The following is a 26,752-nucleotide window of genomic DNA, read 5'->3' as shown; positions in this document are numbered from 1 at the left end:
CTACATTTTGGAAATTTTATCTTGAACCTTTTAGTAAATTTGTAGTGGCCAATCTTATACCATGTGTAATGCAAATATAAAATAATGACTTACATTTTCACAGTGCTTTCTGTCACAGGCCGTGACCTTGTGGCACTAAAAAACACGTCACTATTCTCCACTGCACCAACCACGATTTAATTATTTGGCAGTCTAGTTACACACAGACCTCTGTCGTGCATTAATAGAGGTTTCATAATGCTCTACAGTGCATCTCCCAATGAGTAACCACTTTCTTTTATTTATTTTTCTTTTAAGCTGCCTGTTCTTTTATAAGCAGCTACCTGATGGTGAAAGAGTTTAAAAACCTACAGAATATTTTGGGGCATATCTATGAGAGGCTTGCGTCGTCAGAGCATCACTTTTATTGATGCTCCAGCCGCACAAGCCTCTCACGCATACCTATGAGGCGACGCACAGCCATCCTACGTGGCTTTGTATGGCTTCATAGATACAGAGTACGTCTTGTGTCAAGGCGGCGTTCCATGGCCGTTGCAGTGGGTGTTCCACTCAACACTGAGGGATGGTGCTGCCCAGAGTCACAAAATCACGTAAACTGGAGCAGCGCCAAAACCTTACGCAGGCAGAATGAGGAGAAATGTGTTCATTTCTCCTCGTTTTTCCTCTTTCCATGCGTGTTGCATTCTGCTGCACACATGGAAAGAGGAAAATACCTGTCAGGATTGTTTTTGTGCATGGAGGTCTGCCTTCCTGCACAAAACCAACCCTGCCTACATTGGTGCTAGGCAGCAATTTGTGCGCCAGCACAGGGGGAAAGGGCAGGAATGCACTGTATTTCATAAATACGGTCCATACCTGCCCTTTTATATTGGCACAAGAGGACTTGCGACGCTGCCCTACACCAGTTCCTCATAAACGAGGACCCTTATTTTTAGCCACACCTTGGACCACAACCCCACAGTCACTGACCTTTGGTTTGCTAAAGGCTGTTTAATATTATTTCCTCACCGTAAAAATGATTTGTAGTGGGAATTGGGGATGTTTATGATTGTTGATGATGAGGAGTGCCAGCTTCTAGAATTTTTTGTCAGGAGGGGGTCCTTATGCCTAAAAAACGTTTGAGAGGGGGCCCCAGCATCAAAAAGTTTGAAGACCTCTGTTTTAGACACAGAGACTAAGGCCAGGAGGCAAAACAGCCTTCGTGACTGACCCTGACAAGCAGTGAAGGTTCTTCTCGCAGCCCTGAGGATTCTTCAACAGTCCCACAAGATATTGTGACGTGCCCGTGGGCTAGCAATCAACCTTGGAAGGGAGCTAGCAGTCCTAGAATATATTCGGAAGTGCCTGTGTGGTGGACAAGAGTCCTTTGAAGGAAGCTAACATTCCTACAGGACATTGTGAAGTGCCTGTGGGGCAGACATGAGTCCTTAGAAGGGAGGTGACAGTCCTACAAGACATTGTGAAGTGCCTGTGGGGCAGACAAGAGTCCTTAAAAGGGAGCTAGAAGTCTTACAAGACATTGTGAAGTGCCCGTGGGCTAGCAAGCAACCTTGGACGAGAGCTAGCAGTCCTACAAGACATTGTGGAGTGCCTGCAGGGCAGACATGAGTCCTTAGAAGGAAGCTAGCAGTCCTAGAACTTATTGTGAAGTGCCTGCAGGGCAGACATGAGTCCTTAGAAGGAAGCAAGCAGTCCTACAAGACATTGTGAAGTGCCTGTGGGGCAGACATGAGTCCTTAAAAGGGAGCTAGGTGTCTTCCAAAACATTGTGAAGTGCCTGTGGGGCAGACACGAGTCCTTTGAAGGGAGCTAGGTGTCTTCCAAAACATTGTGAAGTGCCTGTGGGGCAGACACGAGTCCTTAGAAGGGAGCTAGGTGTCTTCCAAAACATTGTGAAGTGCCTGTGGGGTAGACACGAGTCCTTAGAAGGGAGGTGACAGTCTTACAAGACATTGTGAAGTGCCTGTGGGGCAGTCACGAGTCCTTAGAAGGGAGCTAGGTGTCTTCCAAAACATTGTGAAGTGCCTGTGGGGCAGACACGAGTCCTTAGAAGGGAGGTGACAGTCTTACAAGACATTGTGAAGTGCCTGTGGGGCAGTCACGAGTCCTTAGAAGGGAGCTAGGTGTCTTCCAAAACATTGTGAAGTGCCTGTGGGGCAGACACGAGTCCTTAGAAGGGAGCTAGGTGTCTTCCAAAACATTGTGAAGTGCCTGTGGGGCAGACACGAGCCCTTTGAAGGGTGCTAGGTGTCTTCCAAAACATTGTGAAGTGCCTGTGGGGCAGACACGAGCCCTTTGAAGGGAGCTAGGTGTCTTCCAAAACATTGTGAAGTGCCTGTGGGGCAGACACGAGCCCTTTGAAGGGAGCTAGGTGTCTTCCAAAACATTGTGAAGTGCCTGTGGGGCAGACACGAGTCCTTTGAAGGGAGCTAGGTGTCTTCCAAAACATTGTGAAGTGCCTGTGGGGCAGACACGAGTCCTTTGAAGGGAGCTAGGTGTCTTCCAATACATTGTGAAGTGCCTGTGGGGCACATAAGAGTCCTTAGAAGCGAGCTAGCATTCCTACAAGATACTATGAAGTGCCTGTGGAGCGGACAGAAGTCCTCCGAAGGGAACTAGCTTACTGCTGGGTGGGGACCCACAATCAGCCCGTAGAAAGCCCTACAGACCCCGAGTGCCACGTTTACTCACAAGTGAGGCAGCTGCTTTTCCTCGGGGCGCTGAAACCCCCCAAGAGTGATTTGTAATCTGGAATCTGAGACGACACGGGAGAGATCTCAGCCGCAGAGCTGTTCAGTCCCTGGTTGTTCAGTTGTTCAGACCTCCGGCCCTGTATTTCCACTCGCAAACAGAAAACGTGTTTGTTTGTTTTTTAAAGCAGCCCTTGTTCATTAAAGGGGCAGGTGCTTCTTTCAAACAAAAAAAGTTTCCTGTTGATACATTCCTCTCGAATCGCAAATAAGAGTGGACTGCCCCTTTAAGGACCTGTCCTTTATGCAATTAGGAAAGAGACACAACGCCCTGTGCGCGAGGGAAAGACCTTTTGTAAATGGGACATTTTCCTGCTGCGCCCCCAAACCTGATTTTGCGAATCGCCGGCTTTGCCAGCGCAGAATAGGTTTGAGCATAGTGCCGCCTGCCGGTGACTCGGTTGAACTACAGCTGACGTTTAGTCTAGGTTTTAGAGCATGGCCTGAACATCTGCACGCAGCTGCAGTAAGGATACTACAGCCTGAAATGTCTGCGCCACGTTCCTAAAAATGTTGAAATCACAAAAGAGAGCCCGTCTGTACCGCGAGACTGCGCTGTCTCATGTGAGGGCTGGTGTGATATCCCAGCCTGGCATCCGGCGGAGCGATGCCATGTATGGACTCACAGATCATGGGTAACGGGCAGTGCCAGCTTTGTTTGCGACAAGGGGTTCCAAGTGGCATCATAGAAGCGAAGGCCAAGCTCGGGTTGGCAGTGATGTCACTGGAGTTGTCATGAGGTCACTGGAAACGCGCGATTGAAACGTCACGCAGTTGATAGCTACCCAGTTTACAGATTTATGATGTAAAACCAGCCCCCCCAACCCCCTGAGCTATCTAATGTCTAGTGTAAGCTGATCACATGGACCAGCTGTGCTCAGGGGACGACTCTTTGGGAGCTGCATCTCAGGATGGGGGGGGGGGGGGACACAGGAAACAGAAGGATCAACAGGTGTCCCACATAAACAGTCCCTATTCACTGTTGCCCACCTCCACTACCCTCCTTTCTCCTTCTGTTATACAAACAAAACCTGGCTTCCCGCCCCAGTCTCTCCTGTAATAGGAACTACTGCCCAGCGACCACCTTCCCTCCCAGCAATGGCCATGCCCTCCCCTCTGAATGGAAGAGCGGAGAGCGGGTGCTAACAATGGTCTGAGCTGCTGAAAGCACAGACTCTCAGAAGAGTCTGTGGAGACCCAAGGGAGGTCTGAGAAGGCAAAAGACATGGCCGACCTCCATCAGCCATTGGACCACCCCCACTGGGGCAGACCAGGGTCTCTCTGCACACTGCCTTCAAGTCATGGCAGTGAATAAACCATTTTCAAACTCTGCATTCCTGATAAAGCCCGCTGCGAGATGTTAGATTCCTAAAGTGAGGTCACAAAGTGAGAAACCTCTTGGCACAGTATTGTTCTACTTTCAGGTATGATGAGGGGGCCTGAGAGAGACATTCTCTGCAGTGAGGTTATCTGATTCAACTGTGTTGAATTTCAGAGCAGTTTCTTAAAGAAACTTGAGGGTGACCCTCCTCACATTAAGGGAGTCCCCCTCTCTGCACCAACCAACTACCACTTTTGCTGAGGGGGGCCCTGGAGTTCAGAGGCCCCCTCACTGCGGGGGCCTATGTTGTGCCACTGTAAAAGAGTGATTATCGAGTTACATTTTCAAAATGGAAGCTGGTGTGTGCAGTGCGGGTGTGCCATGTGTCTGAAGCAGTTCTCGTTCTAGTGTCTTGAATGCAGAGAGCTCCCGCTCATTGGTTCTCAAGAGTGGTGTCAGGAAGGTGTGAATTCCACTGAAACAAAGTAACCATTCCACTAAAGGTAGGAGTATGAAAACACATCTGATACTTCCATCAGAGAGACATTAAACCAGTGGTTCCCAACATTTTGACTTCTGTGGACCCCCACTGAATCAATTCTGGAAGCTGGGAACCCCCACTGAATCATTATTGGAATGCAGGGACCCCCAACTGAGTTATTACTCAAAGCTGGGGACCTAGGGCCAGATGTAACAAAGTATTTTACCCATTCTGTGTCTATGGGAAAATGTTTTGGTACATATGGCCCTTAATCTGTTAAAATTATTACACTTTCTAAGCAGTCGCAGACCCCCTGAGGAGGCTTCACGGACCCCCAGGGGTCCTCGGAGCACAGGTTGGGAACCAATGCATTAAACCAATGCCACAGGTAAATACCAGGATGAGTAGTGTTAACTTGTGCAGTAATGCTTCGGACCTCACAATATTTATACCAATAAATAACAACACTTAAAAGCGACGTATATTTAAAGAACACATAAACAAATTAAGGCTCCTATAGTGCTAGTTCTCTCTGTCGCAGTGGTAAGGGTAACGCGATATGTAATCTCCCTTGTGGGATGATTTGCATTGGTCATTGCATCTGTTTTATAAAGGGTGGCATCCTTTGGTGTACTTTGTATGGTTTGCATGGTTATTGTGAGAGGTATGGATTGTGCTCCTAAACCATAAACTGCATATATCAGTGATTTTTCAGTTTTAATTCGTAACCATAACTTCACTTTAACTGTCCTTTTTTACACTTGTTGAGATTTTTTTTAAACATCAGTTGAGGTGCTATAACCAAAGCTAACCACGATTTCACTTTAACCTTTGTTTTTTTCAATGACTATATATGGACTTTGCCTTATGCTCATCACAATATGGTAGAATTGTAGAAGAGATTAAGTTGGTGTGAAAAATCACAAACATTTACAGAATAAATGGGAAGATTTTTCGCGTAAGTGGGCAGGTTACGGAAATAAAGAAAAGTACGAAGAGAAAGCTATGCAAAATGATGATGTACAACTCCACTGTTCCACACAGCGATTTCTTGAGGGTTTGCAGCTCCGTCCTCGGTCCACATCACCTCCGAGATAGCTTTTGTGGTTGCAAATGCACATCCCCATGCTAGTTGGTGCTGCACACGTTTTTGGAGTTTTCTCACTGCCTCATGTCTGTTTCTTGAACTGATGTCACTAACTGATGTCCAGTTTAAAGAGTGATGTCCTAGTTTAATTTCGAGTTCCTAAAAGAATCCTGTGGTCTAGCAGTAATTACCTGGAGTGATGTCACACTGCTTTCTATCTGCTCTAGGCATCTAGACTGTGGTACCCCCCTCAGCACCCGGCATCAGAGTGTGCTCAAAGAATGTTACTGTTCTATTGTTCCCTGCACATATCTCACCCATATAATGTTTTTTTTGTATTTTTCAGTTGGTAAAACAGCTATCCAGCCAGCTCGAGCAAGGACCCCCACGCCAAAGTTCCCAGACCCAGCTGTCATTAATACATCCGAGGGTGTTGGTTCCATCCCTTCACCTGAAACCCCACGGCATGCCCCCCCTCCGGAGCCGCCAAGCATCACCACCAGACCAGCCCCACCTCGACCATCCGTTCCTGCCCCACCTTTGCCCCCACCCCTACCTAGTGCTAGCAAGCCCAACTTCAGCTCTCAGCCTCCCCCGCCTCCGGAGAGATCCTCTCAACTATCGTCTCAGCCTCCTGCTCCTCCTCCTCCCCCTCCCCCTTCTTTACCCCCTTTCCTGCCCCCTCCCTTGCCCCCACAGGCGGAGAAGCCTGTGAGGATTCCCACAACCCCATCACACCCCCCTCCACCTCCGCCACCACCTGGGTCACATGTTCCCGGCTTTACACTTCCTCCCAGAACAGCACCTCCCTCCCTGGGTCCTCCCCCGCCGCTGCCAGATTTCAGGGACTGCCCCCCATCTGGCCCTCCCCCACCACCACCTAATTCAGCCCGTAAGCTGTCAGCGCCATGCCCTCCTACTCCAAACATTGTCGGGCCTACAGAGGTCAACGCTGTACCATACCCACCCCGTTCAAGGTCCCCCAGCTTCCTGCCCCCGACTTCAAGACCTAATATGCAATCAGCACCCCCTCCACCGGTGGGACTGCCCCAGAGGAGCCCCGCTAAGCCTCCAGGTGAGACATCCTGCTTCTTGCAAAGTCTGAGCGCAACACAGGGCTGTGCATGTTAGCCATCGAACCCTCAGTTCCCGGTTACATCTCAAGGGCGCCTAGAAGCCTAGTGTGGTGATGATAGTCCTCACCAAGGCCTACTGAACCCCAAAGGCTTTTCTTAAAAATGTAGCATCTATTTCAGCCACATGAACCTTTTTTAGCCACGAGGCTGGTGTGGGAGATATGTAACTTATCCTTAGTTTTTATCACACTCCGTACACACGGCTTGCAAACTTTAAGGCTCTTATTTCAAGAAGATCCTGGTAAGCTCAAGAGAGAGAGAGAAAAGGCACAAATCAATCACAGTCTGTTGGCCTCAGATATATGTATGAGGGAAGGTAGGGGGAAAAGAGTCCTGGTTCTAAGAGTGTATCCCCAACCCAGGCCTACAAGACATACTCCCAGTCTCAGAATCAGTGACTGATGCTGGCTTCCAGTGCCTGAGGCCTAGATGTAGTGACTGAGATTGCAATTGCTGGCTCCCAGTGACTGACCATTGGATGAACTAATGGATGCTCTGATCTACTGGCCAGTGGCAGAAGCTTGGATCGACTGATTTATCCACTGCTAATATTCTGCCCCAGTGTGTGATCCTGAAATCAAGCATCTGGTGCTTGCACCCATTATCTGCTGTACAGATCCAATGCCTGCTGCGGGGATGAGGTGTCTGAAACTGAGATCCAGCTTATGATGCTCCAAATAATTGTCTTATACCTGTATCCAGTGTTTGATGCTCGAGTTCAGTGTCTGATGTGGGGACCCAGTGTCTAATCCTGGAATCAAGTGTTGTGCACATGGATGCAGCGTTGGAGGCTCAGATCCAGTGTAAGATGCTTGGGTCTAGTGTTCGACACTCAGGTCCCATGATTCGCTCAGATGTAGTTATAGAACCTGTGATCCAGTTTCAGAAGCTTGATGTGGTCCCAGATGCATGATGCAGTTTCAGGAGCCCCGAGCATTCTAAGATGTATGATCAAGTTTCTGAAGCTCGATGCAGTCTCAGAGGCATAATCAAGTTTCAGAAGCTTGAAGCAGTCTCAGACGAATGATTCAGTTTCTGAAGCTCGATGCAGTCTCAGACGAATGATCCAGTTTCTGAAGCTCGATGCAGTCTCAGATGCATGATCCAGTTTCAAAAGCTCGATGCAGTCTCAGATGCATGATCCAGTTTCAGAAACTTGATGCTGACTCAGACGCATGATCCAGTTTCAGAAACTTGATGCAGTCTCAGATGCATGATCCAGTTTCAAAAGCTTGATGCAGTCTCAGACACATGATCCAGTTTCAGAAACTTGATGCTGACTCAGACGCATGATCCAGTTTCAGAAGCTCGATGCAGTCTCAGACACATGATCCAGTTTCAGAAGCTCGATGCAGTCTCAGACACATGATCCAGTTTCAGAAGCTTGATGCAGTTTCAGATGAATGATCCAGTTTCAGAAGCTCGATGCAGTTTTAGACACATGATCCAGTTTCTGAAGCTTGATGCAGTCTCAGATGCACAATACAGTTTCAGAAGCTTGATGCAGTCTCAGACGCATGATCAAGTTTCAGAAGCTTGATGCAGTCTCAGATGCAGGATCCAGTTTCAGAAGCTTGATGGAGTCCCAGACGCATAATCCAGTTTCTGAAGCTCGATGCAGGCTCATACGCAGGATCCAGTTCCTGAAGCTTGATGCAGTGTCAGACTCACAATACAGTTTCAGAAGCTTGATGCAGTGTCAGACACATGATCTAGTTTCAGAAGCTCAGATCCAGTAGAGCTCAATTTCACTATTTGATGCTTTTTATCAAGTGTCCGACAGCCACTACAGTCCTCACTTGCAGGAACAGATTATATTACCCTCAGCCTAGAGTGACCCCAGCTGTGGTCTACAAAGGGTTTCCCCCTCATAGAGAACACGGCCACTGCACACCTCACAGGTAGGTTCAGAGGATCTTCACATGATCTGCAGGCCTCCATCCCGGAGAAGCATTGCACCACCAATGCCAGCGCATGAACACTGTTAGCCATGCTAGTGCCTAGAGGCATGTCTGGAGGAGCATGTCAGGATTTCTGGGATGATCTATGGCAGTGGTTTCCAACATGTGGTCCTGGGGACATCTGGAGGTCCATGAAGTCTATTCAAGGAGTCAGCGATTGTTTCGAAAATTAAATAATATTAACAGATTAATAGGGTATATAAATTACAAGACACAAAATGTAAATATGAGCACTTTAAAATGTTCTATAAATGTGAAGGAATTTAAAATTGGAGGCTAAAAACTAAGTTGGTGTCCTCGTTCTGATTCATGGTAGAAGGTCAAGTGCATCAAACAGAATGTAGCAGGGACGACTAGTGGCGTCAATTGAATTTAGAAAAGATCCAACCTTCCCATTAAAATTGAGATTTTTTTATATTTGTTTGTGAATTAAATACATGATTAAATATTTTGTGTATTTGTTTGCTAAGTGTTTGTTTCAGTATTTTTGTATGCTTAGGCTGGGGTCTCCAGACTCCAGTAGTGAATCATTGGGGGTCCTGGGGTTCCAGTAATGATTGAGTGGGGGTGCACAGGATTCAAAAGGTTGAGAACCCCTGGTCTATGAAACTTTCAGAACAATGGCTCACTACACATACCTTCTTCTCCTAGGGCCTGGTGCCTCACGGCTAAACCCACCACCCATCCCGCCAGCAAGGTCTCCATCCACCGAACTCTCCAGCAGATACCAGGGCAATCAGAACCCAGCGCGGCCCCAGCAGTCCTACCTTGGTAAAGTATCCCAAGCTACCAGTGGTGTTTTAAGCTGGGGTCTGTGATAAGTTCGAGTTGGCGATCAGTGTTAGCGTGCTGTGTGTAATGTATTCCTAATGATAGTAACACATTCTATGCAATGGGCTGTGACAGGGACAACTTTAGGGCGGTGCAACACTGGGCGCTGACCTGGAGGGGGAGCACTGACCTCCGGGGGTGTTGTTTTTAGGTGTAACTTATGATTTAAAAGCGCCTGTTGCAGAGTTCCTTGTGTGTCCAGCTTTCATGTTAACTCTTGTAATTAATGTTTTTGCTAGAGAGAGAGAAATGGAGTTTTGTCAAGTGGCAGTTTTAATGCCATAAAGTAGCGCAGAGGGTTAATGTGCCTGCTGTAAAGAACAGATCTGTATTTTATGTGGATAGCTGAGTGGATTAGTAAAGCCAGCCTTTACTTTACCAGCGCTTAAAAACAAATGTAATTATGTGAGAGGGGCTGTGGAGAGATGAGGGGCACTTTTGCCAGGTGGTAGTTTAGGGATCCGAGGAGGTTGTCATGGGGGTTTGGCACCAACAAAAAGATTCCCACACCGGGCACCACCAGCGCTAAAGCCGGCCCTGGTCTGTGATTATATGTTCTAGGTTGTAATCTGACAGTATGTTGGCATGTTATAACATGTCTTGGGTGATGGTCATTAATAACATATTCCAAATTACTTTGTGATGGTCGCTGACAGCATTTTCTTTTGCCCCAGGCTGTAAGCAGGTGATGCTGTCAGTGAGGTCGGGAGGAGGCCTCTAAGCGCCTGGTTTTGGTGATGTTCTGGCATCGCATGTTTTAAATGATATTCTGTAATGGCATAGTTGAGACGATGAGCAAGGTCTAGGCAATAGTGTGTTATCACGTTCTAGGTGATATTGATGCCACGTTCTAGGGGATATCAATGCCATATCCTAGGGGATATCGATGCCATACCTAGGGGATATCGATGCCACGTTCTAGGGGATATCAATGCCATATCCTAGGGGATATCGATGCCATACCTAGGGGATATCGATGCCATGTCTAGGGGATATTATTGCAGTGTTCTAGGGGATATCGATGCCATGTTCTAGGTAATATTATTGCAGTGTTCTAGGGGATATCAATGCCATGTTCTAGAGAATTTCGATACTGTGGTCTAGGGATATTGATGCCATCTTCTAAGAAACATTAATGCCATATTCTAGGTGATATCGATGCCATGTTCTAGGGGATATCGATGCCATATCCTAGGGGATATCGATGCCATGTCTAGGGGATATTATTGCAGTGTTCTAGGGGATATCGATGCCATGTCTAGGGGATATTATTGCAGTGTTCTAGGGGATATTGATGCCATGTTCTAGGGAATTTCGATACTATGGTCTAGGGATATTGATGCCATCTTCTAAGAAACATTAATGCCATAATCTAGGTGATATTAATGCCATGTTCTAGGGGATATTGATGCCATGTTTTAAGATACATTAATGCCATATTCTAGGTGAAATTAATGCAGTGTTCTACGGGATATTGATGCCATATTCTAGAGGACATTGATGCCATGTTCTAGGTGGCATTGATGCCATGATCCAGGAGATTGTGATAGATTATGGTCTCTGACAGGAATCTTTAGGCAGCAGTCAGTGTAAGCATGTTTTAAACTGCAGTGCGTGATCGCTTAGTCTTGTTAATGTCTTTAAATATTATGTGCCGCATGATGGTACATGATAGCATGTTCCTCGTGATGGTCTGTAAAATCATTTTCTGCAACTTATGTTCTAGGTGGGCGTCTGTGAATTATTTTTGTCTAGGCATGTTCTACGTAATGTTCTGTAGTATATTTTTCTAGGTGGGTGTTGGTGAATGTATTTTTTCTAGGCTTGTTCTAGCTGGTGGTCTGTAATCCCACCTTCTAAAGATGGTCTGAGACTTCTTGGACTCAGTGATGGTCTGTGATAGCATGTCCTAGTCTCAGGGATGCCTTATTTGTACTTGACTCTACCCCAGATCTCCTGACTGATCAGCTTGCCTCTGACACTTTGGGTGTTTCTCGCTGACATGTCTTCTCTTTGTTTCTTAGATGACTTTGAGTCGAAGTTCACCTTCCACTCGGTGGAAGAGTTCCCAGCGCCTGAAGAGTTCCGGCCATCCAAGAGACTGTATCCTAGCCGGGATCCCTCAGGTACATATCCGAGCATGTGCAGAGTGATAAAGGGTAAAAACTGAATCAGTGCCACCTAATGCCCCCCCTCAAGGATCTGAGTGAGGGCCCCTGGCATTCTCTTTGAAACTGATTGCTGGCTGTCTCCTGGATCAGACCCATGGAGCCATGCGCCTGTTCCTTCCTTGATGTGAAATCCTTCTTACTCCCAGCCCCTGGACTACCTCTCCTCCTCAGGCCACTCAGGCTCCTCCCAGCCCCTGGACTACCTCTCCTCCCCAGACCCCTCAGGCTCCTCCCAGCCCCTGGACTACCTCTCCTCCCCAGGCCCCTCAGGCTCCTCCCAGCCCCTGGACTACCTCTCCTCCCCAGGCCCCTCAGGTTCCTCCCATCCCCTGGACTACCTCTCCTCCTCAGGCCGCTCAGGCTCCTCCCAGCCCCTGGACTACCTCCCCTTCTTAGGCCCCTCAGGCTCCTCCCAGCCCCTGGACTACCTCTCCTCCTGAGGCCCCTCAGGCTCCTCCCAGCCCCTGGACTACCTCTCCTCCTCAGGCCCCTCAGGCTCCTCCCAGCCCCTGGACTACCTCTCCTCCTCAGGTGGGGGTCCTGAGCTGCTTTCACCTTGAATGAACTGACACCCAAAATACTTCCTGGTGCTAAGGACACAACCCGGATAAGACAATGTTTTTATTTGCTTGCAAAAAACGGTGCGGGACGAAGAAGTTGGATCTTTGCCGGCAGCAGGTTCCATTGTTTAGTGACTGAGTAGGAAAAAGATCAACCACCTTGCCTGGAGCAAATAATTAGTGGAGCCGTGAGTTTTGGGCTGGACACTGATAGAAGCAGTTGAGGAGGATGGTACAGAGTGAACTTGTTCTTAAAGGTGATGGACTCAGCACTGGTGATTGCTTGAAAGACACACCTGAGAGCTTTAAAATAACCTGGTTGTTGATAGGTGGCTACTACAGGCTGATCAGCTGGGAGGAAACACTGGCATAGAGTGAAGGACTGAATTGTGCACCATTGGAAGGTGTCAAAGTAGGTATTGTAGGACCCTTACGTATAGGGGATTTCCGTAATCAAGTCTGGAAGAGATAAGGACTTGGATGGCCTTCTTGCAAGATGTTGTAGGGCGAAAAGGAAGACTTTAGTAGCATTCCAAAGAATTTAAAACAGATGGTGGAAACATGGTTGATTTGGGTGATGATGGATAGTGAGCTATCTAACGAGACTCCTACGTATTTTACACCTGACACAGAAGTAGGACGGGGCCAAGTTCAGACGTCCACTGTAGAGAAGACCAAGTGGAGTATTCCTGACAAACATAATAATTTGATTTTTATCTACATTTATTTTGAACCAATTAGAGGTCTTCCATTCCTCCACTTCAATCATGGAGTTCCTAAAGTTGGCTTGGGTCTGAGCGGCACTGGCTGACATTTTCACCACTATTTGTGGGTCCCCTACGTAAGATCAGACATGACATAGCCAGTACGGCAGATAGATTCCGTTCTACACACAGGGCAAGAGCCATACTGGGAGAAGTCCAGCAAGGTGTCACTTTCCAGATGGTTGTGAATTCCCTGCCTTTTCCAAACTCTTGCAAAAAGAACAGATGATGGACGGAATGCAGAACAAATCAAACGTTCACCCCCAGTCACAGATCTGGGTTTAATCCATCAGTTTTTTTGCTTGCCGTCCCATTCCAGTTTGTGCTTGTTTGCTTTTCCAAAATCTTGGCAGGAAAAGGGAGAAGAGAAATGGGTCTAAAATTGGCTAAGATGTTGGGTTCCGCTGAAGGTTTCTTTCATAGTGATATCACCAAGGTCTGTTTCTGGTAACTTGGAACCATAGGAGAAGCAAGAGAAGGGATACAAAGTTGTTAAGACTAAGAGTGGTGTGATCTTTAGCAAGAGAGAGAATGGTGGTAGGACTAGGGTCTAAAAGTTAGACGTCAAAGTTAGTACCCGCCCCCTTGGTAGAGAGGGAAGCTCGTTAAGCGTACAGCCAGCGGGGAAGGAGAACAATGCGAAGAGGGATCTGAATGTTTGTCGAAGGAGAGGTGAGCTGGAAAGTTCCGATAGGTTTTAAACATTTTCAGTGAAGAACTGAGAAAGATCGTTGCACTGTTTGGGACGGTAGAATAGTCTTACTACAGGCAGATGTGTTAGGAAGTTTCTTTACAATTAGGAACATAGAAAGAACCGAGTTTTTCAATGTTTCTATCTTCATAGCATAGAATGTAGGATGGGTTCCCCTAATTAGCATAAAATAAGTTATTTTACTTATTGATTTGAGCTATTATGTAAATATAATACATAGGGTGGGATTTCTGCCATATTTGTGATGGAGTATGATGCCAGCCAGCCTCTGAATCAGAACCATAGTCCAGGCAGTTTATAAATGTTGTGGAATTATTTGTTTATTTAGCATCGGAAGTAGAAGCAACATTCCAATCAGAAACATACAAAAGTAACAGTAAAAATAGAAAATTTGTATTTGACATTTATAAAGCGCATTGGACCTACAAGGCTTCAAAGCGCTAGAAGGAATACAGTCCCTGGGAATAACTGTTTTCGCAAAGAGCCACGTTTTAACTTGCTTGCATCAAAGCGCTAGAAGGAATACAGTCCCTGGGAATAACTGTTTTCGCAAAGAGCCACGTTTGAACTTGCTTGCATCAAAGCGCTAGAAGAAATACAGTCCCTGGGAATAACTGTTTTCGCAAAGAGCCACGTTTTAACTTGCTTGCCAGACGGCAGGTGCGAACTCAAGACACCCAATATAAATAGGAAGGGGATTCCATAATCTAGCTGCCTGTAAATTAAAGGTGCATTCACCGCATCTTGCGTTCCTGCATCGTGGCACCATCACCTTAAACTGTCCTGCTGATCTCAAAGTCCTTGTGGGTATTTAAAGGCCAAATACCAATTAAAGGCCATCTTAAGATATTGCACCCCCTGCGCTTAAAGAGCTATATGCGTCATACAAAGGGCTTTAAAGAGAACCCGATTCTTTCAGGCAGCCAGTGCATGGATCTCAAGCCTTCCCTAACCGAGCAATGTCTGGGAAGTCCCAGAACCAGGCGGGCTACCAAATGCTGTATGATTAGGAGCTTTTTTAATGAAACTTGGTTCAGATTAAGATACAGGGCATTGCAGTAATCTAAACGCGAGGTGATCAAGGCAATGAATGCCGTCCTGAGCTCTTTTGCTAAAAAAACTAATATTTTCTTCAAAATTCCAATCCTCCAGAAGCATGAACTCATAATTCTATTAACCTGGGTGTCAAAAAGCAAGGTGTTATCAACCATCACGCCCAGGTTTGTGGTAGTTCACCACAGTTCTCTGGCCATCAGTGATTATTTCAAATGGGGCCGTCCACACCGAACAGCATAATCTCCATCTTCTCCCCTTTCATCTACTGATCTCTCGCAGACATATCCTGAATCTGTCTGCCACCTCTTCCCAGTCATCCAAGATGAACACGATGTTCTAGGTTTCATCCGCGTAGGCAGAGAGGCGACGACAAATCGAATAAGGTGGGACTTAGAGATGACCCTGGTGGGACCCCGCGCAGAAGCTGAAAAGACACTGCTCTAAAATCTCAGCAGCTGACAATAATGGTTCTGTCAACTAAAAACATCTCCAGCAGCTTAAGGGCAGCGCCCTTCAGCCCGACGTGCCGCAGCCTTTGTGCCAGCAAGGATGGAGAAATGGTGCCTAAGGCTGCTGACAGGTCTAACAGGCCCAATATAGCCACCCCTCCCGGATCAACTAGCCTACGAATAGAATCTGTGGTAGAGATGAGTGCTGATCCTGTACTGTGATGCTTCAGGAATCCATTCTGCGATGGGTCCAGGAAATCAAGATCATAGAGATATTCAGACAGTTCCTTATTGATGTGCTTCTCCAGAATTTTAGCCAGGGACACCATTAGAGAGATAGGGGTGAAACGTTTTGAAATCGCTGGGTCTCCCTCTGGTTTCTTCTTCAGAGGGATCACCACTGCCTTCTTCTAGTCCTGTGGGTACCCCCCTACTCTATCTTCTCTAAAGCCTCTGCCATAAGATCTGGGACCAACTGCGAAACCCCATGTGGACAAGGGTCATCTGGGGAACCTGTAGTGGTTCCAGCCAACAGGGTCTTGATCGTACCGGCCGGCAGTGGGGGGAATTAGACCTATAACTCAAACCCTCCCCATGCACAGTTATCTCATCAATAATTTTACTGCTAATGTTTCATTGATATTTTTAATGACTTTATAAACGTTGTCATGAGTGATGTAATATCTTAGGTAATTAGCAGTGCATGGCAAGAGCGCAAGTTACAGTTGCCTTAGGCCACGAATTATAGTTATTTGAAATAACTTTAACTGCTGAATTTCTGTGGTTTTGTGCAAGTAAATTCAGAAACTAACTATAATGTCCCTGTAACCTTTGTTTTTTTCAGTGAATTTCTATGTTTTTTTTAACATAAAGTAATTTAGTTACTATACATTAATCCAAACACCGCCGCACACAGCCTTTGGCCATGTATGGCAGCCAACCCCCCTATAACCACCCAAGAATGTGCCTCGGACAGCCTTTGGCCGCACGCAGCAGGGGTTGGCCACATGGCCTGGCCTGCAACCAGCACCCTATAATCACCCAAACCCATGCCACGAACCACCTCCCTGGGGCTACCTGAAAAAGAAATTGTCGGGGACCACCACCTCTAATGGGCCACCTGATAAAAAATGTTGGAGGGGCCACATGGACCCCCTCAGCCCCAGGATCACCAACTCTCTGGAGCTACCTAAAAAAATTATTGGGGGGCCATCAGGCCCCAGGGACCACTGCCTCCCCAGGGCAACAAATTAAAAATAATTAGGCTGGCTGCCTACTAAAAATATTTGGGGAGGCACATGGACCCCCCCCCTCTGGGCGCCAGGGACCACCACCTCTCCGGGGGCTACATTTATTTAATGAATATAGGGGGGGGGGGGGGCGCACAACCCCCCACCACCTCCCTGGGGCTACTTACTAAAATTATTAGGGGGGGGGCACATGGACCACAAGGATCACCACTTCCCTAGAGCTACATTTCATAAATAAATAGGGGAGCCACGTGGATATTTTTAAAGCTCCCGCTTGCTGAAGGCAGAGTGTTTGCCTTTGTTTGGTGGAAGCTGTCAGTTCCCACCAAGCAAACAGCTAACGCCAGGGATTGGGCACCCCAGGAGGTAGCAGGAGCAGGCCCTGAGGGGTGGCTTCCTCCACGGAAATCCATGGCTCCATGTCCCGGACCACCTCCTCATTTGATATTGTGGCCCTGGAGAGGTGGCAGTACCTGGGCTCAGGGTGGGGGGGTCCGTGCACCCCTCCTCCCCAACAAATTTTCTAAATTGGGCCTCGGGGAGGTGGTGTTCCCCAGGGCCCGGGGGGGGAGGGGGTGTCGATTAACGTTATCAATGAAAATTTTGCAGCATGAATCCTTTTCTGGATTCACATGCTGTGCATTATTCTGCCATCTAGTGGTTGGGTCCAGAATTGTCTCTTTTTCTTCTTTTTTTTCTTTTTTTTTCTCTTTTTCGGTGTTGTCAACCACTATTTGGTGTTTGGTCCGTCCCTGCATGACGTCAGATGGCGCCCCCGAAGTTCCTGTGCATAGTAGCCATCTTCAGGTTCTTATTTCCGCAATTGGGTCTGGAAACAAAAGGAGGAGCTCCGAAGTTCTTTGAGACAACTTCAAAAAAATCCAAGCAGAATCAAGGTTTATTTTCGAGAAGATATCGCCGAACAAGGGAAGCAAACATTGACCGGAAGAAGGAGAGAGCACCCCCGATGGGGACGCCGACAGAATCCGCACGTGGCAGGAGAATGAAGCAAGGTAGAGGTCATGGAAAACACCCCATTTAAATTCTGCCCAAATTGCCAAGACAAATTTGCCCAGTGCAACCTGCACAAAATCTGCAACCTCTGCCTGCCAAGAGACCACAAAGATGAGGACTGCGTCACTTTCACACCTAAAACTCTTAGGGCACATCGAAGGCAGCAAGAGGAACACCATGCAGCGATGCAGGGCCAAAAACATCAGGAGTCGCAGAGGGAACTGGGCCTATCCAGCGGTGAAGAAGAACAGGCCGGAGGCAGAGAGTCTACCCACAGGGGGTTGGACATTGAACTTCTCGAAAGGGACGCAGAGAAAAAACAACCACCGAAGAGATCAACAAAGGACGTTGGAAGAAAGGATGAAAAGCTAAAGAGACCATCGAAATCCTCGGAGGAGAAAATCCCCGTGAAGAAGTACCACAAGGCAGCCTCAACATCCAAAAAAGCGACGATTGAAGGCCAGCCACTAACAAGAGAGCCCCAGGGATCCAAGACTAGGGATACCGAAGAAGGCCGGGCACCGAAACAGGCAAAATCCTCCATGGGGAAAGAAACCTTGAGGCAAAAGGAGGAAAAACAAGCAACGCCGAAAAAGCGACCATTGACGATACAAGACATCAAAAAGGCATTGGAGGTGGAGAAGAAAAGGCGTCAACTAGAAGCTGAATTAGCAATGCTCTTGCAGCAAAAAAAGGAGTTTGACGACGCACTGAAACAATTCCGAATTCCACCAAAACTCTCAACAACCACATACTTTCAGGAGGAGGAGACTGCACTAGAGACATCGGCATCCCCCGAGTCTCACGAAGAAAAGGTGGAAGAAGAGGAGGTCGACAACTACCCCTCGAAGACTTCGCCCCCTGACAACTTCACATGCTACAACAGCCTAATGAAGAGGGTAGAGGACACATACGGAGTACTCTTAGAAGAAGACAAGGGAGACTCCTGCTTCCTACTGGAAACCCTCATGCCACCAAGCAAGGGAAACCTTTATCTCCCCTTGATTACCCAGCATTCTGGACCAGAGCAAAGAGGCCTTTAAGGAACCTGCCTCAGCTAAGGGGGTGACACAATGGGTGGAGAAAAAATACAAACCCTCCCCAAAGGACTCCAAATCCATCCAAGGGAACACAGTGGCGGACTCTATCATCATCACAACGGCAAGAAGGAGAAGCAAAGCACACACCTCCATAGCCCCACTTCCTGGACATGATGGGGAGAAGATGGAGAGGAAAGCAGCAACGCAATGGCGTATAGCGAACTCAAACACCTTTCTCAATTGATACGGCCACCAGTAGTGGGACAAAATAGAGGAACTAATGAAAAAGCTCCCGGAAGGGGACAAGAAATCGGCACGGGACGGTGCCGACACAGCCAGAAGACAAATGTGCACAGGGACAACCCTAAGGAGACATGCATGGCTCAGAGCGTCCAGTTTCAAGCCAGAGGTCCATCATAAACAAACCCTTTACTGGAGAGACTGTATCCGGCGAGGAGGTGGATGAGTCATTGCAATAGATCGAAAAGGACAAGACACAGCAAAGGCAATGGGGGCACGACACCACTGAGGCAGCCTCAGAAGGGGAGGAAATACCAATAGAAGACCCACAGGAAGGGCGACCTTTGCGTCGGAACAACAACCCCCCCCACCGGAGAGTACTCAGCAAACCGGAGAACAGGCCGTGTACCAGCAATGGCAACACCCAGCAAGACAGCTCTTTACAAGAACAGGGAGAGCAAGAGGCCAACCGCCCAGAGGAGGAGGAGCTGCCAAGTGACTCAAGAATACCCCCAAACCCACACACAACACCGGTGAGGGGCAGAATAGGGCTATACTCACAACAATGGGAAGAAATGACTACAGACAATAGGGTTTTAAACGCGGTACACCATGCCTACTGTATAGAACTATCAACCCTGCCACCACCAAACCCTTCAAAGAAGAAACAATATCAGAGAACAGAACTGGTACAACTAAAGAAAGAAGTGAAAGAACTCCTGCAAAAGCAAGCAATAGAAAGAGTGCCAAAGAAGGAGTTAAACAAGGGAAACTACTCACCCTACTTCCCGGTACCAAAACAAGACCTTTCGCTAAGGCCAATCTTGGACCTCAGATTCATAAACAAATTTATCCGCACACAACATTTCAAGATGACGACCCCACAGGAGGCAATCCCACTTCTGCAAAAGGGAGGCTACATGGCACCCATAGACCTACAGGACGCCTATCTGCACATACCCGTAAACCAGGCATATAAAAGATACGTCAGATTCATACTCGAAAGGGTTCACTCCCAATTGAAAGTCAGCACCAAGGGTTTTCACAAAATGCCTGGCAATAGTTGCAGCATTCCTAAGAAGGAGGAGGATTCAGGTATACCCCTACCTGGACGAATGACTAATAAAGGCACACTCGAAGGAGTAATGTCAAAGGGATACCCAAACAGTGATCACAACCCTACAGGGGCTAGGGTTCAGCATAATTCACAAAGCATCACCCCCAAAAGCAAAGCAGGAAAAGATCTTCCTGGGAGCCAAACTGGATGCAAGGAAGGCAAATGCACACCCTACCCAGAGGAGAGTACAGGCAATCACAGAGCAAACTCGCCTTTTCCCGAAGGGGTGATCTCTGACAGTGAGGACAGTCATGAAGCTAATTGGCATGATGGCATCATGCATCCCCCTCATAACCCATGAAAGACTTCACATGCGACCATTCCAAGAATGGTTATGCAACAACTGGTTACAAGCCACCAGGAGTTGGGAGGATCCAGTGGTTGTAACAGAGAAAATAGAGAACGAGACACAGTGGTGGACATCGAAAGACATAACCAGGGGAAGACCTTTCAAGACAGCAGCTCCCTCAGTCACCATCACAACAGATGCGTCTCACAGGGGATGGGGAGCACAAACGCGCAACTTCAGAATGCGAGGCCAGTGGAACAAGATGGATGTGATAAAGCACATCAACTTCCTAGAGATGAAGACAGAGTTACTGGCCCTGAAAGCCTTTCAAACACAGGCATCAGGGAAAGCAGTACTAATCCAAACAGAGAATACAGCAACAATGTTCCATCTGAACAAACAAGGGGGCAAAAAATCTTTTACCCTAAGCAAAGTAGCCCAAGAAATATGTAAGTGGGCAATACCACAAGGGATCAACTTACAAACAGTTCACCTACCAGGGGAGGACAACACAGAGGCAGACGGACTAAGCAGACAAGAAAGCAGCACACACGAATGGGAGATAAAACAAAGGTGCTTCGAAAACATCTTCAGGATCTGGCGCATACTAACAATCAACTTGTTGGCATCAGCAGAAAACAATAAATGCCAACTCTTCACGTTAAGGGTTTCCACACCACCAGTCAAAGGGGAATGCCCTGTCACTAAACTGGTCGTGGAGTTTTGCCTATGACTTTTCTCAGATTCCCATAATACTGAAACTACTGGAAAAGGCCAGGGAACCAGGGATGAACCTCATACTAATAGCCCCTCAGTGGGCCACACAAGCATAGTATTCAAACCTGCTCGAACTGTGCAAAGGACAGATGATGAGGAGCAAGGTGGAACGGGACCTACTCACAATTCAAAACGTGCAAGTATTCCACCGAGAACCAGCAACACTCGATCTAGCAGCACAGCGCCTGAATACATAGAATTCGGAGACCTAAACCTAACAGCTAGGACCATGGAACTACTAAGGGATGCTGGAAAACCAACATGAAGAAAATGCTATGCATCAAAATGGAAAAGGTCCCACCTATGGTTCACAGAGAATAACACCCTATAAGCAGTATCTGGACAAGAAACAGTAATTACGTACCTTACGTACCTACTGGACAGCGGAATCAACTACTCTCTCTCCAGGTATGCTTGGCGGCAATTGTGGCCGATACCAGGGGAGCGTTATGTAAGTTTTTTTCACAGCACCTGTTATAAAGAGGTTCCTAGAGGGATCCAAAAGAATCGCCCTCCAAGGATGGCACCAGCCCCAATGTGGCGCTTAAACCCAGTATTGACACAGATGATGACAAAGCCATTTGAACCCATGCACAAAGCTGAACTCCAATTTACCACGTTGAAAACTGCCTTTCTGATAGCCATCACATCGCTACAAAGAGTAAATGAGATTCAAGCGCTAACAATGCAAGAACCATATATGAAAATCCACAAAGACAAGGTAGTTCTCAGAACAAAATTCCCAATTCCTACCTAAAATGGTGAACTAATTCCACGCCAACCAGACCATCCAGCTGCCAATATTCTTTATGAACCCACAAACAGAATTGGAAAGAAAATTACATACCCTGGATGTAAGGAGGGCACTGATATACTACCTGGAGGAGACCAAGCAGTTCCATAAAGGGAACCAACTGTTTTTTTTTCATATGCCAAATCCAGTAATGGATCCCGTCACAAAAGGGACTATCGTACGTTGGTTCACGGAGACTCTCCAGACATGCCACACATCTATGGCAAACACCTACCTCACCGACCGAAAGCACACTCAACAAGGAAAAAAGGCGCAACACTAGCATCCATGGCAAATGTGCCCATGAACACTATCAGCGCAGCAGCAACATTGGCATCCCCACACACATTCACAAAACATTATTGTGTGGAAATTCAAATGCATAAGGAAGCTCAAGTGGGACAGAAGGTACTACAGCACCTGTTTGCAAGCTCATCATTTCAACCAACCAACCAACCCAAATAAATGGGAAACCTCTACACAATCTAATGCACAGCATGTGAATCCAGAAAAGGATTCATGCTGCAAAACAAAATGGTTACTTACCAGTAGGAGTAGTTATGCAGCCTGAAGAGTTCTCTGGATTCACGTGCAACCCACCTGCCTTTCCAGAAATGAGAACAGGACAATAACAGGTGAGGAAGAGATGCTATGTAGAGAGAGAGAAGGACACAACGGAAAAAGAATCTGAAGATGGCTACTACGCACAGGAACTTCCGGGGCACCGTCTGACATCATGTAGGGGACGGACCAAACACCAAATGGAGAAGAAAAAAAAAGAAGAAAAAGAGACAATTCCAGACCCAACCACCAGATGGCGGAATAATGCATTGCATGTAAATCCAGAAAACTCTTCAGGCTGCAAAACTACTCCTACTGGTAAGTAACCATTCACTGAAAAAAACAAAAGTTACTGGGATGTTATTACAGGCCCCTGCCCATAAAAAAAAAATATATGTATATTTAGACCAGGCCTCGGGGATGGGATCCTCGGGTCCGTGATCGGCCTGGGGACGGGGGCCACTCGGTCCCCCTCTCCTCAAAAAAATGTAATGTTTAGGCCCGGCCCCCAGGGACTGGATCCATGGGCCAAGATCGGGCTGGTGGGGATGTGCCACGCGACCCTCTTCCCCCCCAAAAAAAATTTCATATATAGGCTGGGCCCCGGGGAGGGGGTCTCGAAGCTGAGATCGCCCTTGGGAGGGGGGCCGCGCGGGGTTGGGTTGTTATAGGGGTTTGCCGTGCACCGTGGTGGTTGGATTACCATATAGTAATGAAAATTACTTTACGTTAAAAAAAAAAGTAGAAATTCACTGAAAAAAACAAAGGTTACAGGGCAATTATAGTCAGGAAATAGAATTTTAAAAACCTTTAGAAATTCACTGAAAAAACAAAGGTTACAGGGACGTTAAAGCTAAGTTCTGAATTTGCTTATAGTAAATCAGATAAATTCAACAGTTATAGTTAGAGTTCTTCAAGTAACTCTAAGTCACGCCCTAAGGTAACTATAAATCGCGCCCTCGCCATGCACTGCTAATTACTGTTGCGATGCTCGTGCACAATGTATGTGGAATTGTGCTGTCACTGGGCAAGGAAAACGAGCAGGTATGGTCGTATAGTCAAGACACCAAGGAAATTTCAAGATTTTGTCTGTTTTGCATGATGACCTCATCAGAGACCAAATTATAATGCACACAGCCAACCCCCATATCCAAGAGAAACTTTGGTCAGGAGGGGAAGCATCGTTACGAGAGGTTATTGATATGGTCAAGAGCGCTGAACTCACTGGAAGGTGCGCAAAGGCTGTTCTGCACAGTGAGGATAAAACATTTTTGAAGTTGGAAGACAATGCCACTATTGCTATGGTCATGAAAAGCAACAAATCGTCTATTAAGGGAATCTATCCTACTCGTAGGGAGAAAGAGAATGTAAATCTGAAAGACAAAAGAACTTGTTTCAGATGTGGGAGCAAGTTTCATCTAGCAAACAATAGGAAATGTCCGGCTCGGAATCAGAAATGCTCAAATTGTGGTGTATTGGGCATTTTGCTAAAGTGTGTCGCAGAAAAGAAATTGGGGGTGGTGATGCGTGTGTTAAATGTGTGAGAGAATGTGATAGCAGTTCATCGGAGGAATCAGATTCTAATTTATGCATTCTTAATGTTGATGGTAACGTACAGAACGTTAAAGGGAACATTAGTAGACCTTTGTGCCATGTCACGATTGCTGGTATAGATATTTCTGTTGTTGCTGATTCTGGTTCCCCCTACTCAACCCTTAACAAGGAAATTTGGCAGCATTGTTTTGAACCCGCTTTAGGTAATTGCTTTGAAAAAACGGATATCTCTCCAAAAACATTCACGGGTGAGCCCATTAAGATAGTGGGTTACAGAAATTTGCTAATTAAATTTAAACACAAACAAGCGCACTGCAAGGTATATGTATCGGATACTGGCCCATCCGTGCTGGGTTGGAAGGACCAAGGAGAGCTGGGTATTATATTGGACACCAGTAGTTCTACACCCGTGTCTGTAGTACAACATACCGAAGATTTCTCAGGAATTATTGCAAAAAAATTCCCCAATGTCTTTTCTGGCAAAATTGGAAAACTAAAGGGTTTCCAACACAAAAATATTAATGAAAGCTAATGCCACACCCTTTATTCACAAAGCTAGAAACATACCTGTATATGTGAGGGACCAGGTAGAAGAAGAACTTAAAAAACTACAGTCAGACAGCATTATTGAACCACCAGTGACAGCACAATTCCACATACACTGTGCATGAGCATCGCAACAATTACTCCAGATATTACAACAATCATGACAACTTCTGTAACGTCCTTAAAACTATAAATGAAACATTAGCATCAAACTTTGAAGAAAGAGCTGTGCATGGTCAGGTTTTTTTAGGTCTCTAACAAGCATATAGCAAGCACAGGATTACAGTTTTTAGCCTGTCAGCCCAGGGAAGGCGGACAAGCGCCATTATCAGACTAACCCGCCATGTGACTGGTCGCTTGGTGTGTTCAGTGACCAATCAGGATAGTACAAGATGGTGGCCACCTCAACCCCACAGGCTACTGAGAAGCAGCCAACATGCCCCAGGCGCTCAGCTGAAGCTCAAGAAGAAACACAGTTGTCTGCTTGTGATATGCGACTTGTGCATGCTCTATAATTCATGTCCGTCTTTTGTCCCTTGCAGCTTCCAGGAGAGATCCTCAGGCGAGAATGCAGGTCCGATGAGGAGGTTGCCGCAGTGGATCACATCAGAGACGAGGGTGGAGCAGTCTTGGTGTACCTAATGTTTTATTTTATAAACTGATGGAATGGTTCTGCCGGCAGATGGCTGGTGTTGGCCGACATCTGTTGTTGTCTTTGAGTGATACATAAGGATCCTGTGTCATCAAAAGTACATCTTCTCCAAGGCAATTGTGCAAGCCTGAAATATGAAAGACTGTGCCTGAAGTTGGGTTTCAACAGGTGTAATAAGTCGGGTTTCTCAGCACAGCTCTCACCAAGCCTGTGCTCGATTGGCCAGAGCAGGGCTACCAACGATGAGAAAGACACCAAGAAGGTTACGTCTTCCCCGTGCTGGGTTTGCTGTCCCAGGAGAGACACCGATGATGATGCTGGCACTCAGACTCACGACTTTCTTGTCCCCAGGGGGTCACTCTACAGACTGGAGGGGTCTCCACAGCCGCATGGGTTCTCCTCGGTGTGGATGTGTGTGATGAGGTTTGCTGCACCTTAGCCAGTCTTGTACAGAATAATTGCAAATCTTGATCTTCCAGCTTTATTAAAGCAGCCCTGTACTAACAAGCCACCAAGCAGTGATCTGTCATGTTTAAAAACGCATGTCTGTGTTCTCATCGTCTATATGAGTGAGACACTGTCGCTATAGGATGCATTTCAGACAAGTGGCAATGATGGTGCCAATTATTGTGGAAAAAAATCTTTTTTAAGGCGACATCTCTGTGCATTACAACACATTTAAAACAAATCACAAATCCAGCCTTCTGCCACTAAATTCCCTACTCATGTAGGCCAAATGGCCCATCTTCCCCTGCGTGGCTAAATTAAATCCACCATAATAGTTCTAATAGCCCAGTGTTGTAATTTATCATATGTAATGTTTTGAATAAAATGTACATTCTCTATTTCCCTATTCCTTTCATTTTGTACACACCTACCCGAAGGTTGTCCAAGTGTACCATTCCATTCCTCCCCCATTTTCCCCTTGTCTTCCCTGTTGGTTCCTACCAGCATTCCATAAATGTTGCTGTGACAGTTGACAGCTGTGAGAAACAATTCTCGCTATCGGTTGTGGCTGGAGGCTGTTGTTAATTCATCTTGCCAATAAATTATTACATAAAGAACATTAACGGAACTAAGGAGTATTTATAATACTGGTGACGAGGATGGGATTTGAACCCACATGTGCAAAGCACAAGGGATGATCCATCAGGAAGGGTACAAGAAAAGATATGACCAAAAGCATGGTTCCAAGTCAGGGAAATGGAATGTTGGCGACTGGGTGATGGTTAAACTACCAGACACTCGCCAAGGGTGTGAATCTAAATTTTCTAAACCTATAAAAATAACAGAGGTGAAGAAAAACGTAGTAACATTAGAGGACGACAGAATGTGGAGCAAGGGCAGATTAACACCTCATTGTCAAACTCAGAAGTATTCACGCATGGATGGAAAGTCTCATGATGTATTGAAATATAATAACATTTTTGGGCTGTGAGACAAGTATTAAGTATTGCTGATGACAAATTCATGAGAGGGGAAAGGTTAGTATAACCTAAGGGCTTGTGAGATAGCATTACGGATTGGGCTCAAGAATGTCAAGAAGCTTAACTAAGGCTAAAGTCAGGGCCATGTGCTGGTTCCCGAGCTTGGACAGAATTGTGGAAACTAAAGTCAACGACTGACCTGTGCCAGGAACG

At 46.7% G+C, this 26,752-nt stretch overlaps 1 protein-coding gene across 4 annotated transcripts in view; it reads left to right on the top strand.

Annotated features, from left to right (window-relative positions):
* WIPF3 (WAS/WASL interacting protein family member 3) overlaps positions 1–25,957 on the top strand; it is a 166,125-nt gene extending 140,168 nt beyond the window's left edge. For all 4 annotated transcript variants that reach the window (XM_069212105.1, XM_069212102.1, XM_069212103.1 and 1 more), the window contains 4 exons: positions 5,986–6,714; positions 9,388–9,507; positions 11,592–11,693; positions 25,003–25,957. In XM_069212105.1, the coding sequence (XP_069068206.1) occupies positions 5,986–6,714; positions 9,388–9,507; positions 11,592–11,693; positions 25,003–25,043 (992 nt within the window). In that variant the 3' untranslated portion in view covers positions 25,044–25,957. The remainder of the gene's footprint in view (positions 1–5,985; positions 6,715–9,387; positions 9,508–11,591; positions 11,694–25,002) is intronic.
* Positions 25,958–26,752: the final 795 nt, after the last annotated feature.

The sequence above is a fragment of the Pleurodeles waltl genome, chromosome 10 (assembly GCF_031143425.1).
Source record: "Pleurodeles waltl isolate 20211129_DDA chromosome 10, aPleWal1.hap1.20221129, whole genome shotgun sequence".
NCBI lineage: Eukaryota > Metazoa > Chordata > Amphibia > Caudata > Salamandridae > Pleurodeles > Pleurodeles waltl.
The sequence above is the reverse complement of the archived record's forward strand: the minus strand, read 5'-3'. Positions and strand labels throughout refer to the sequence as shown.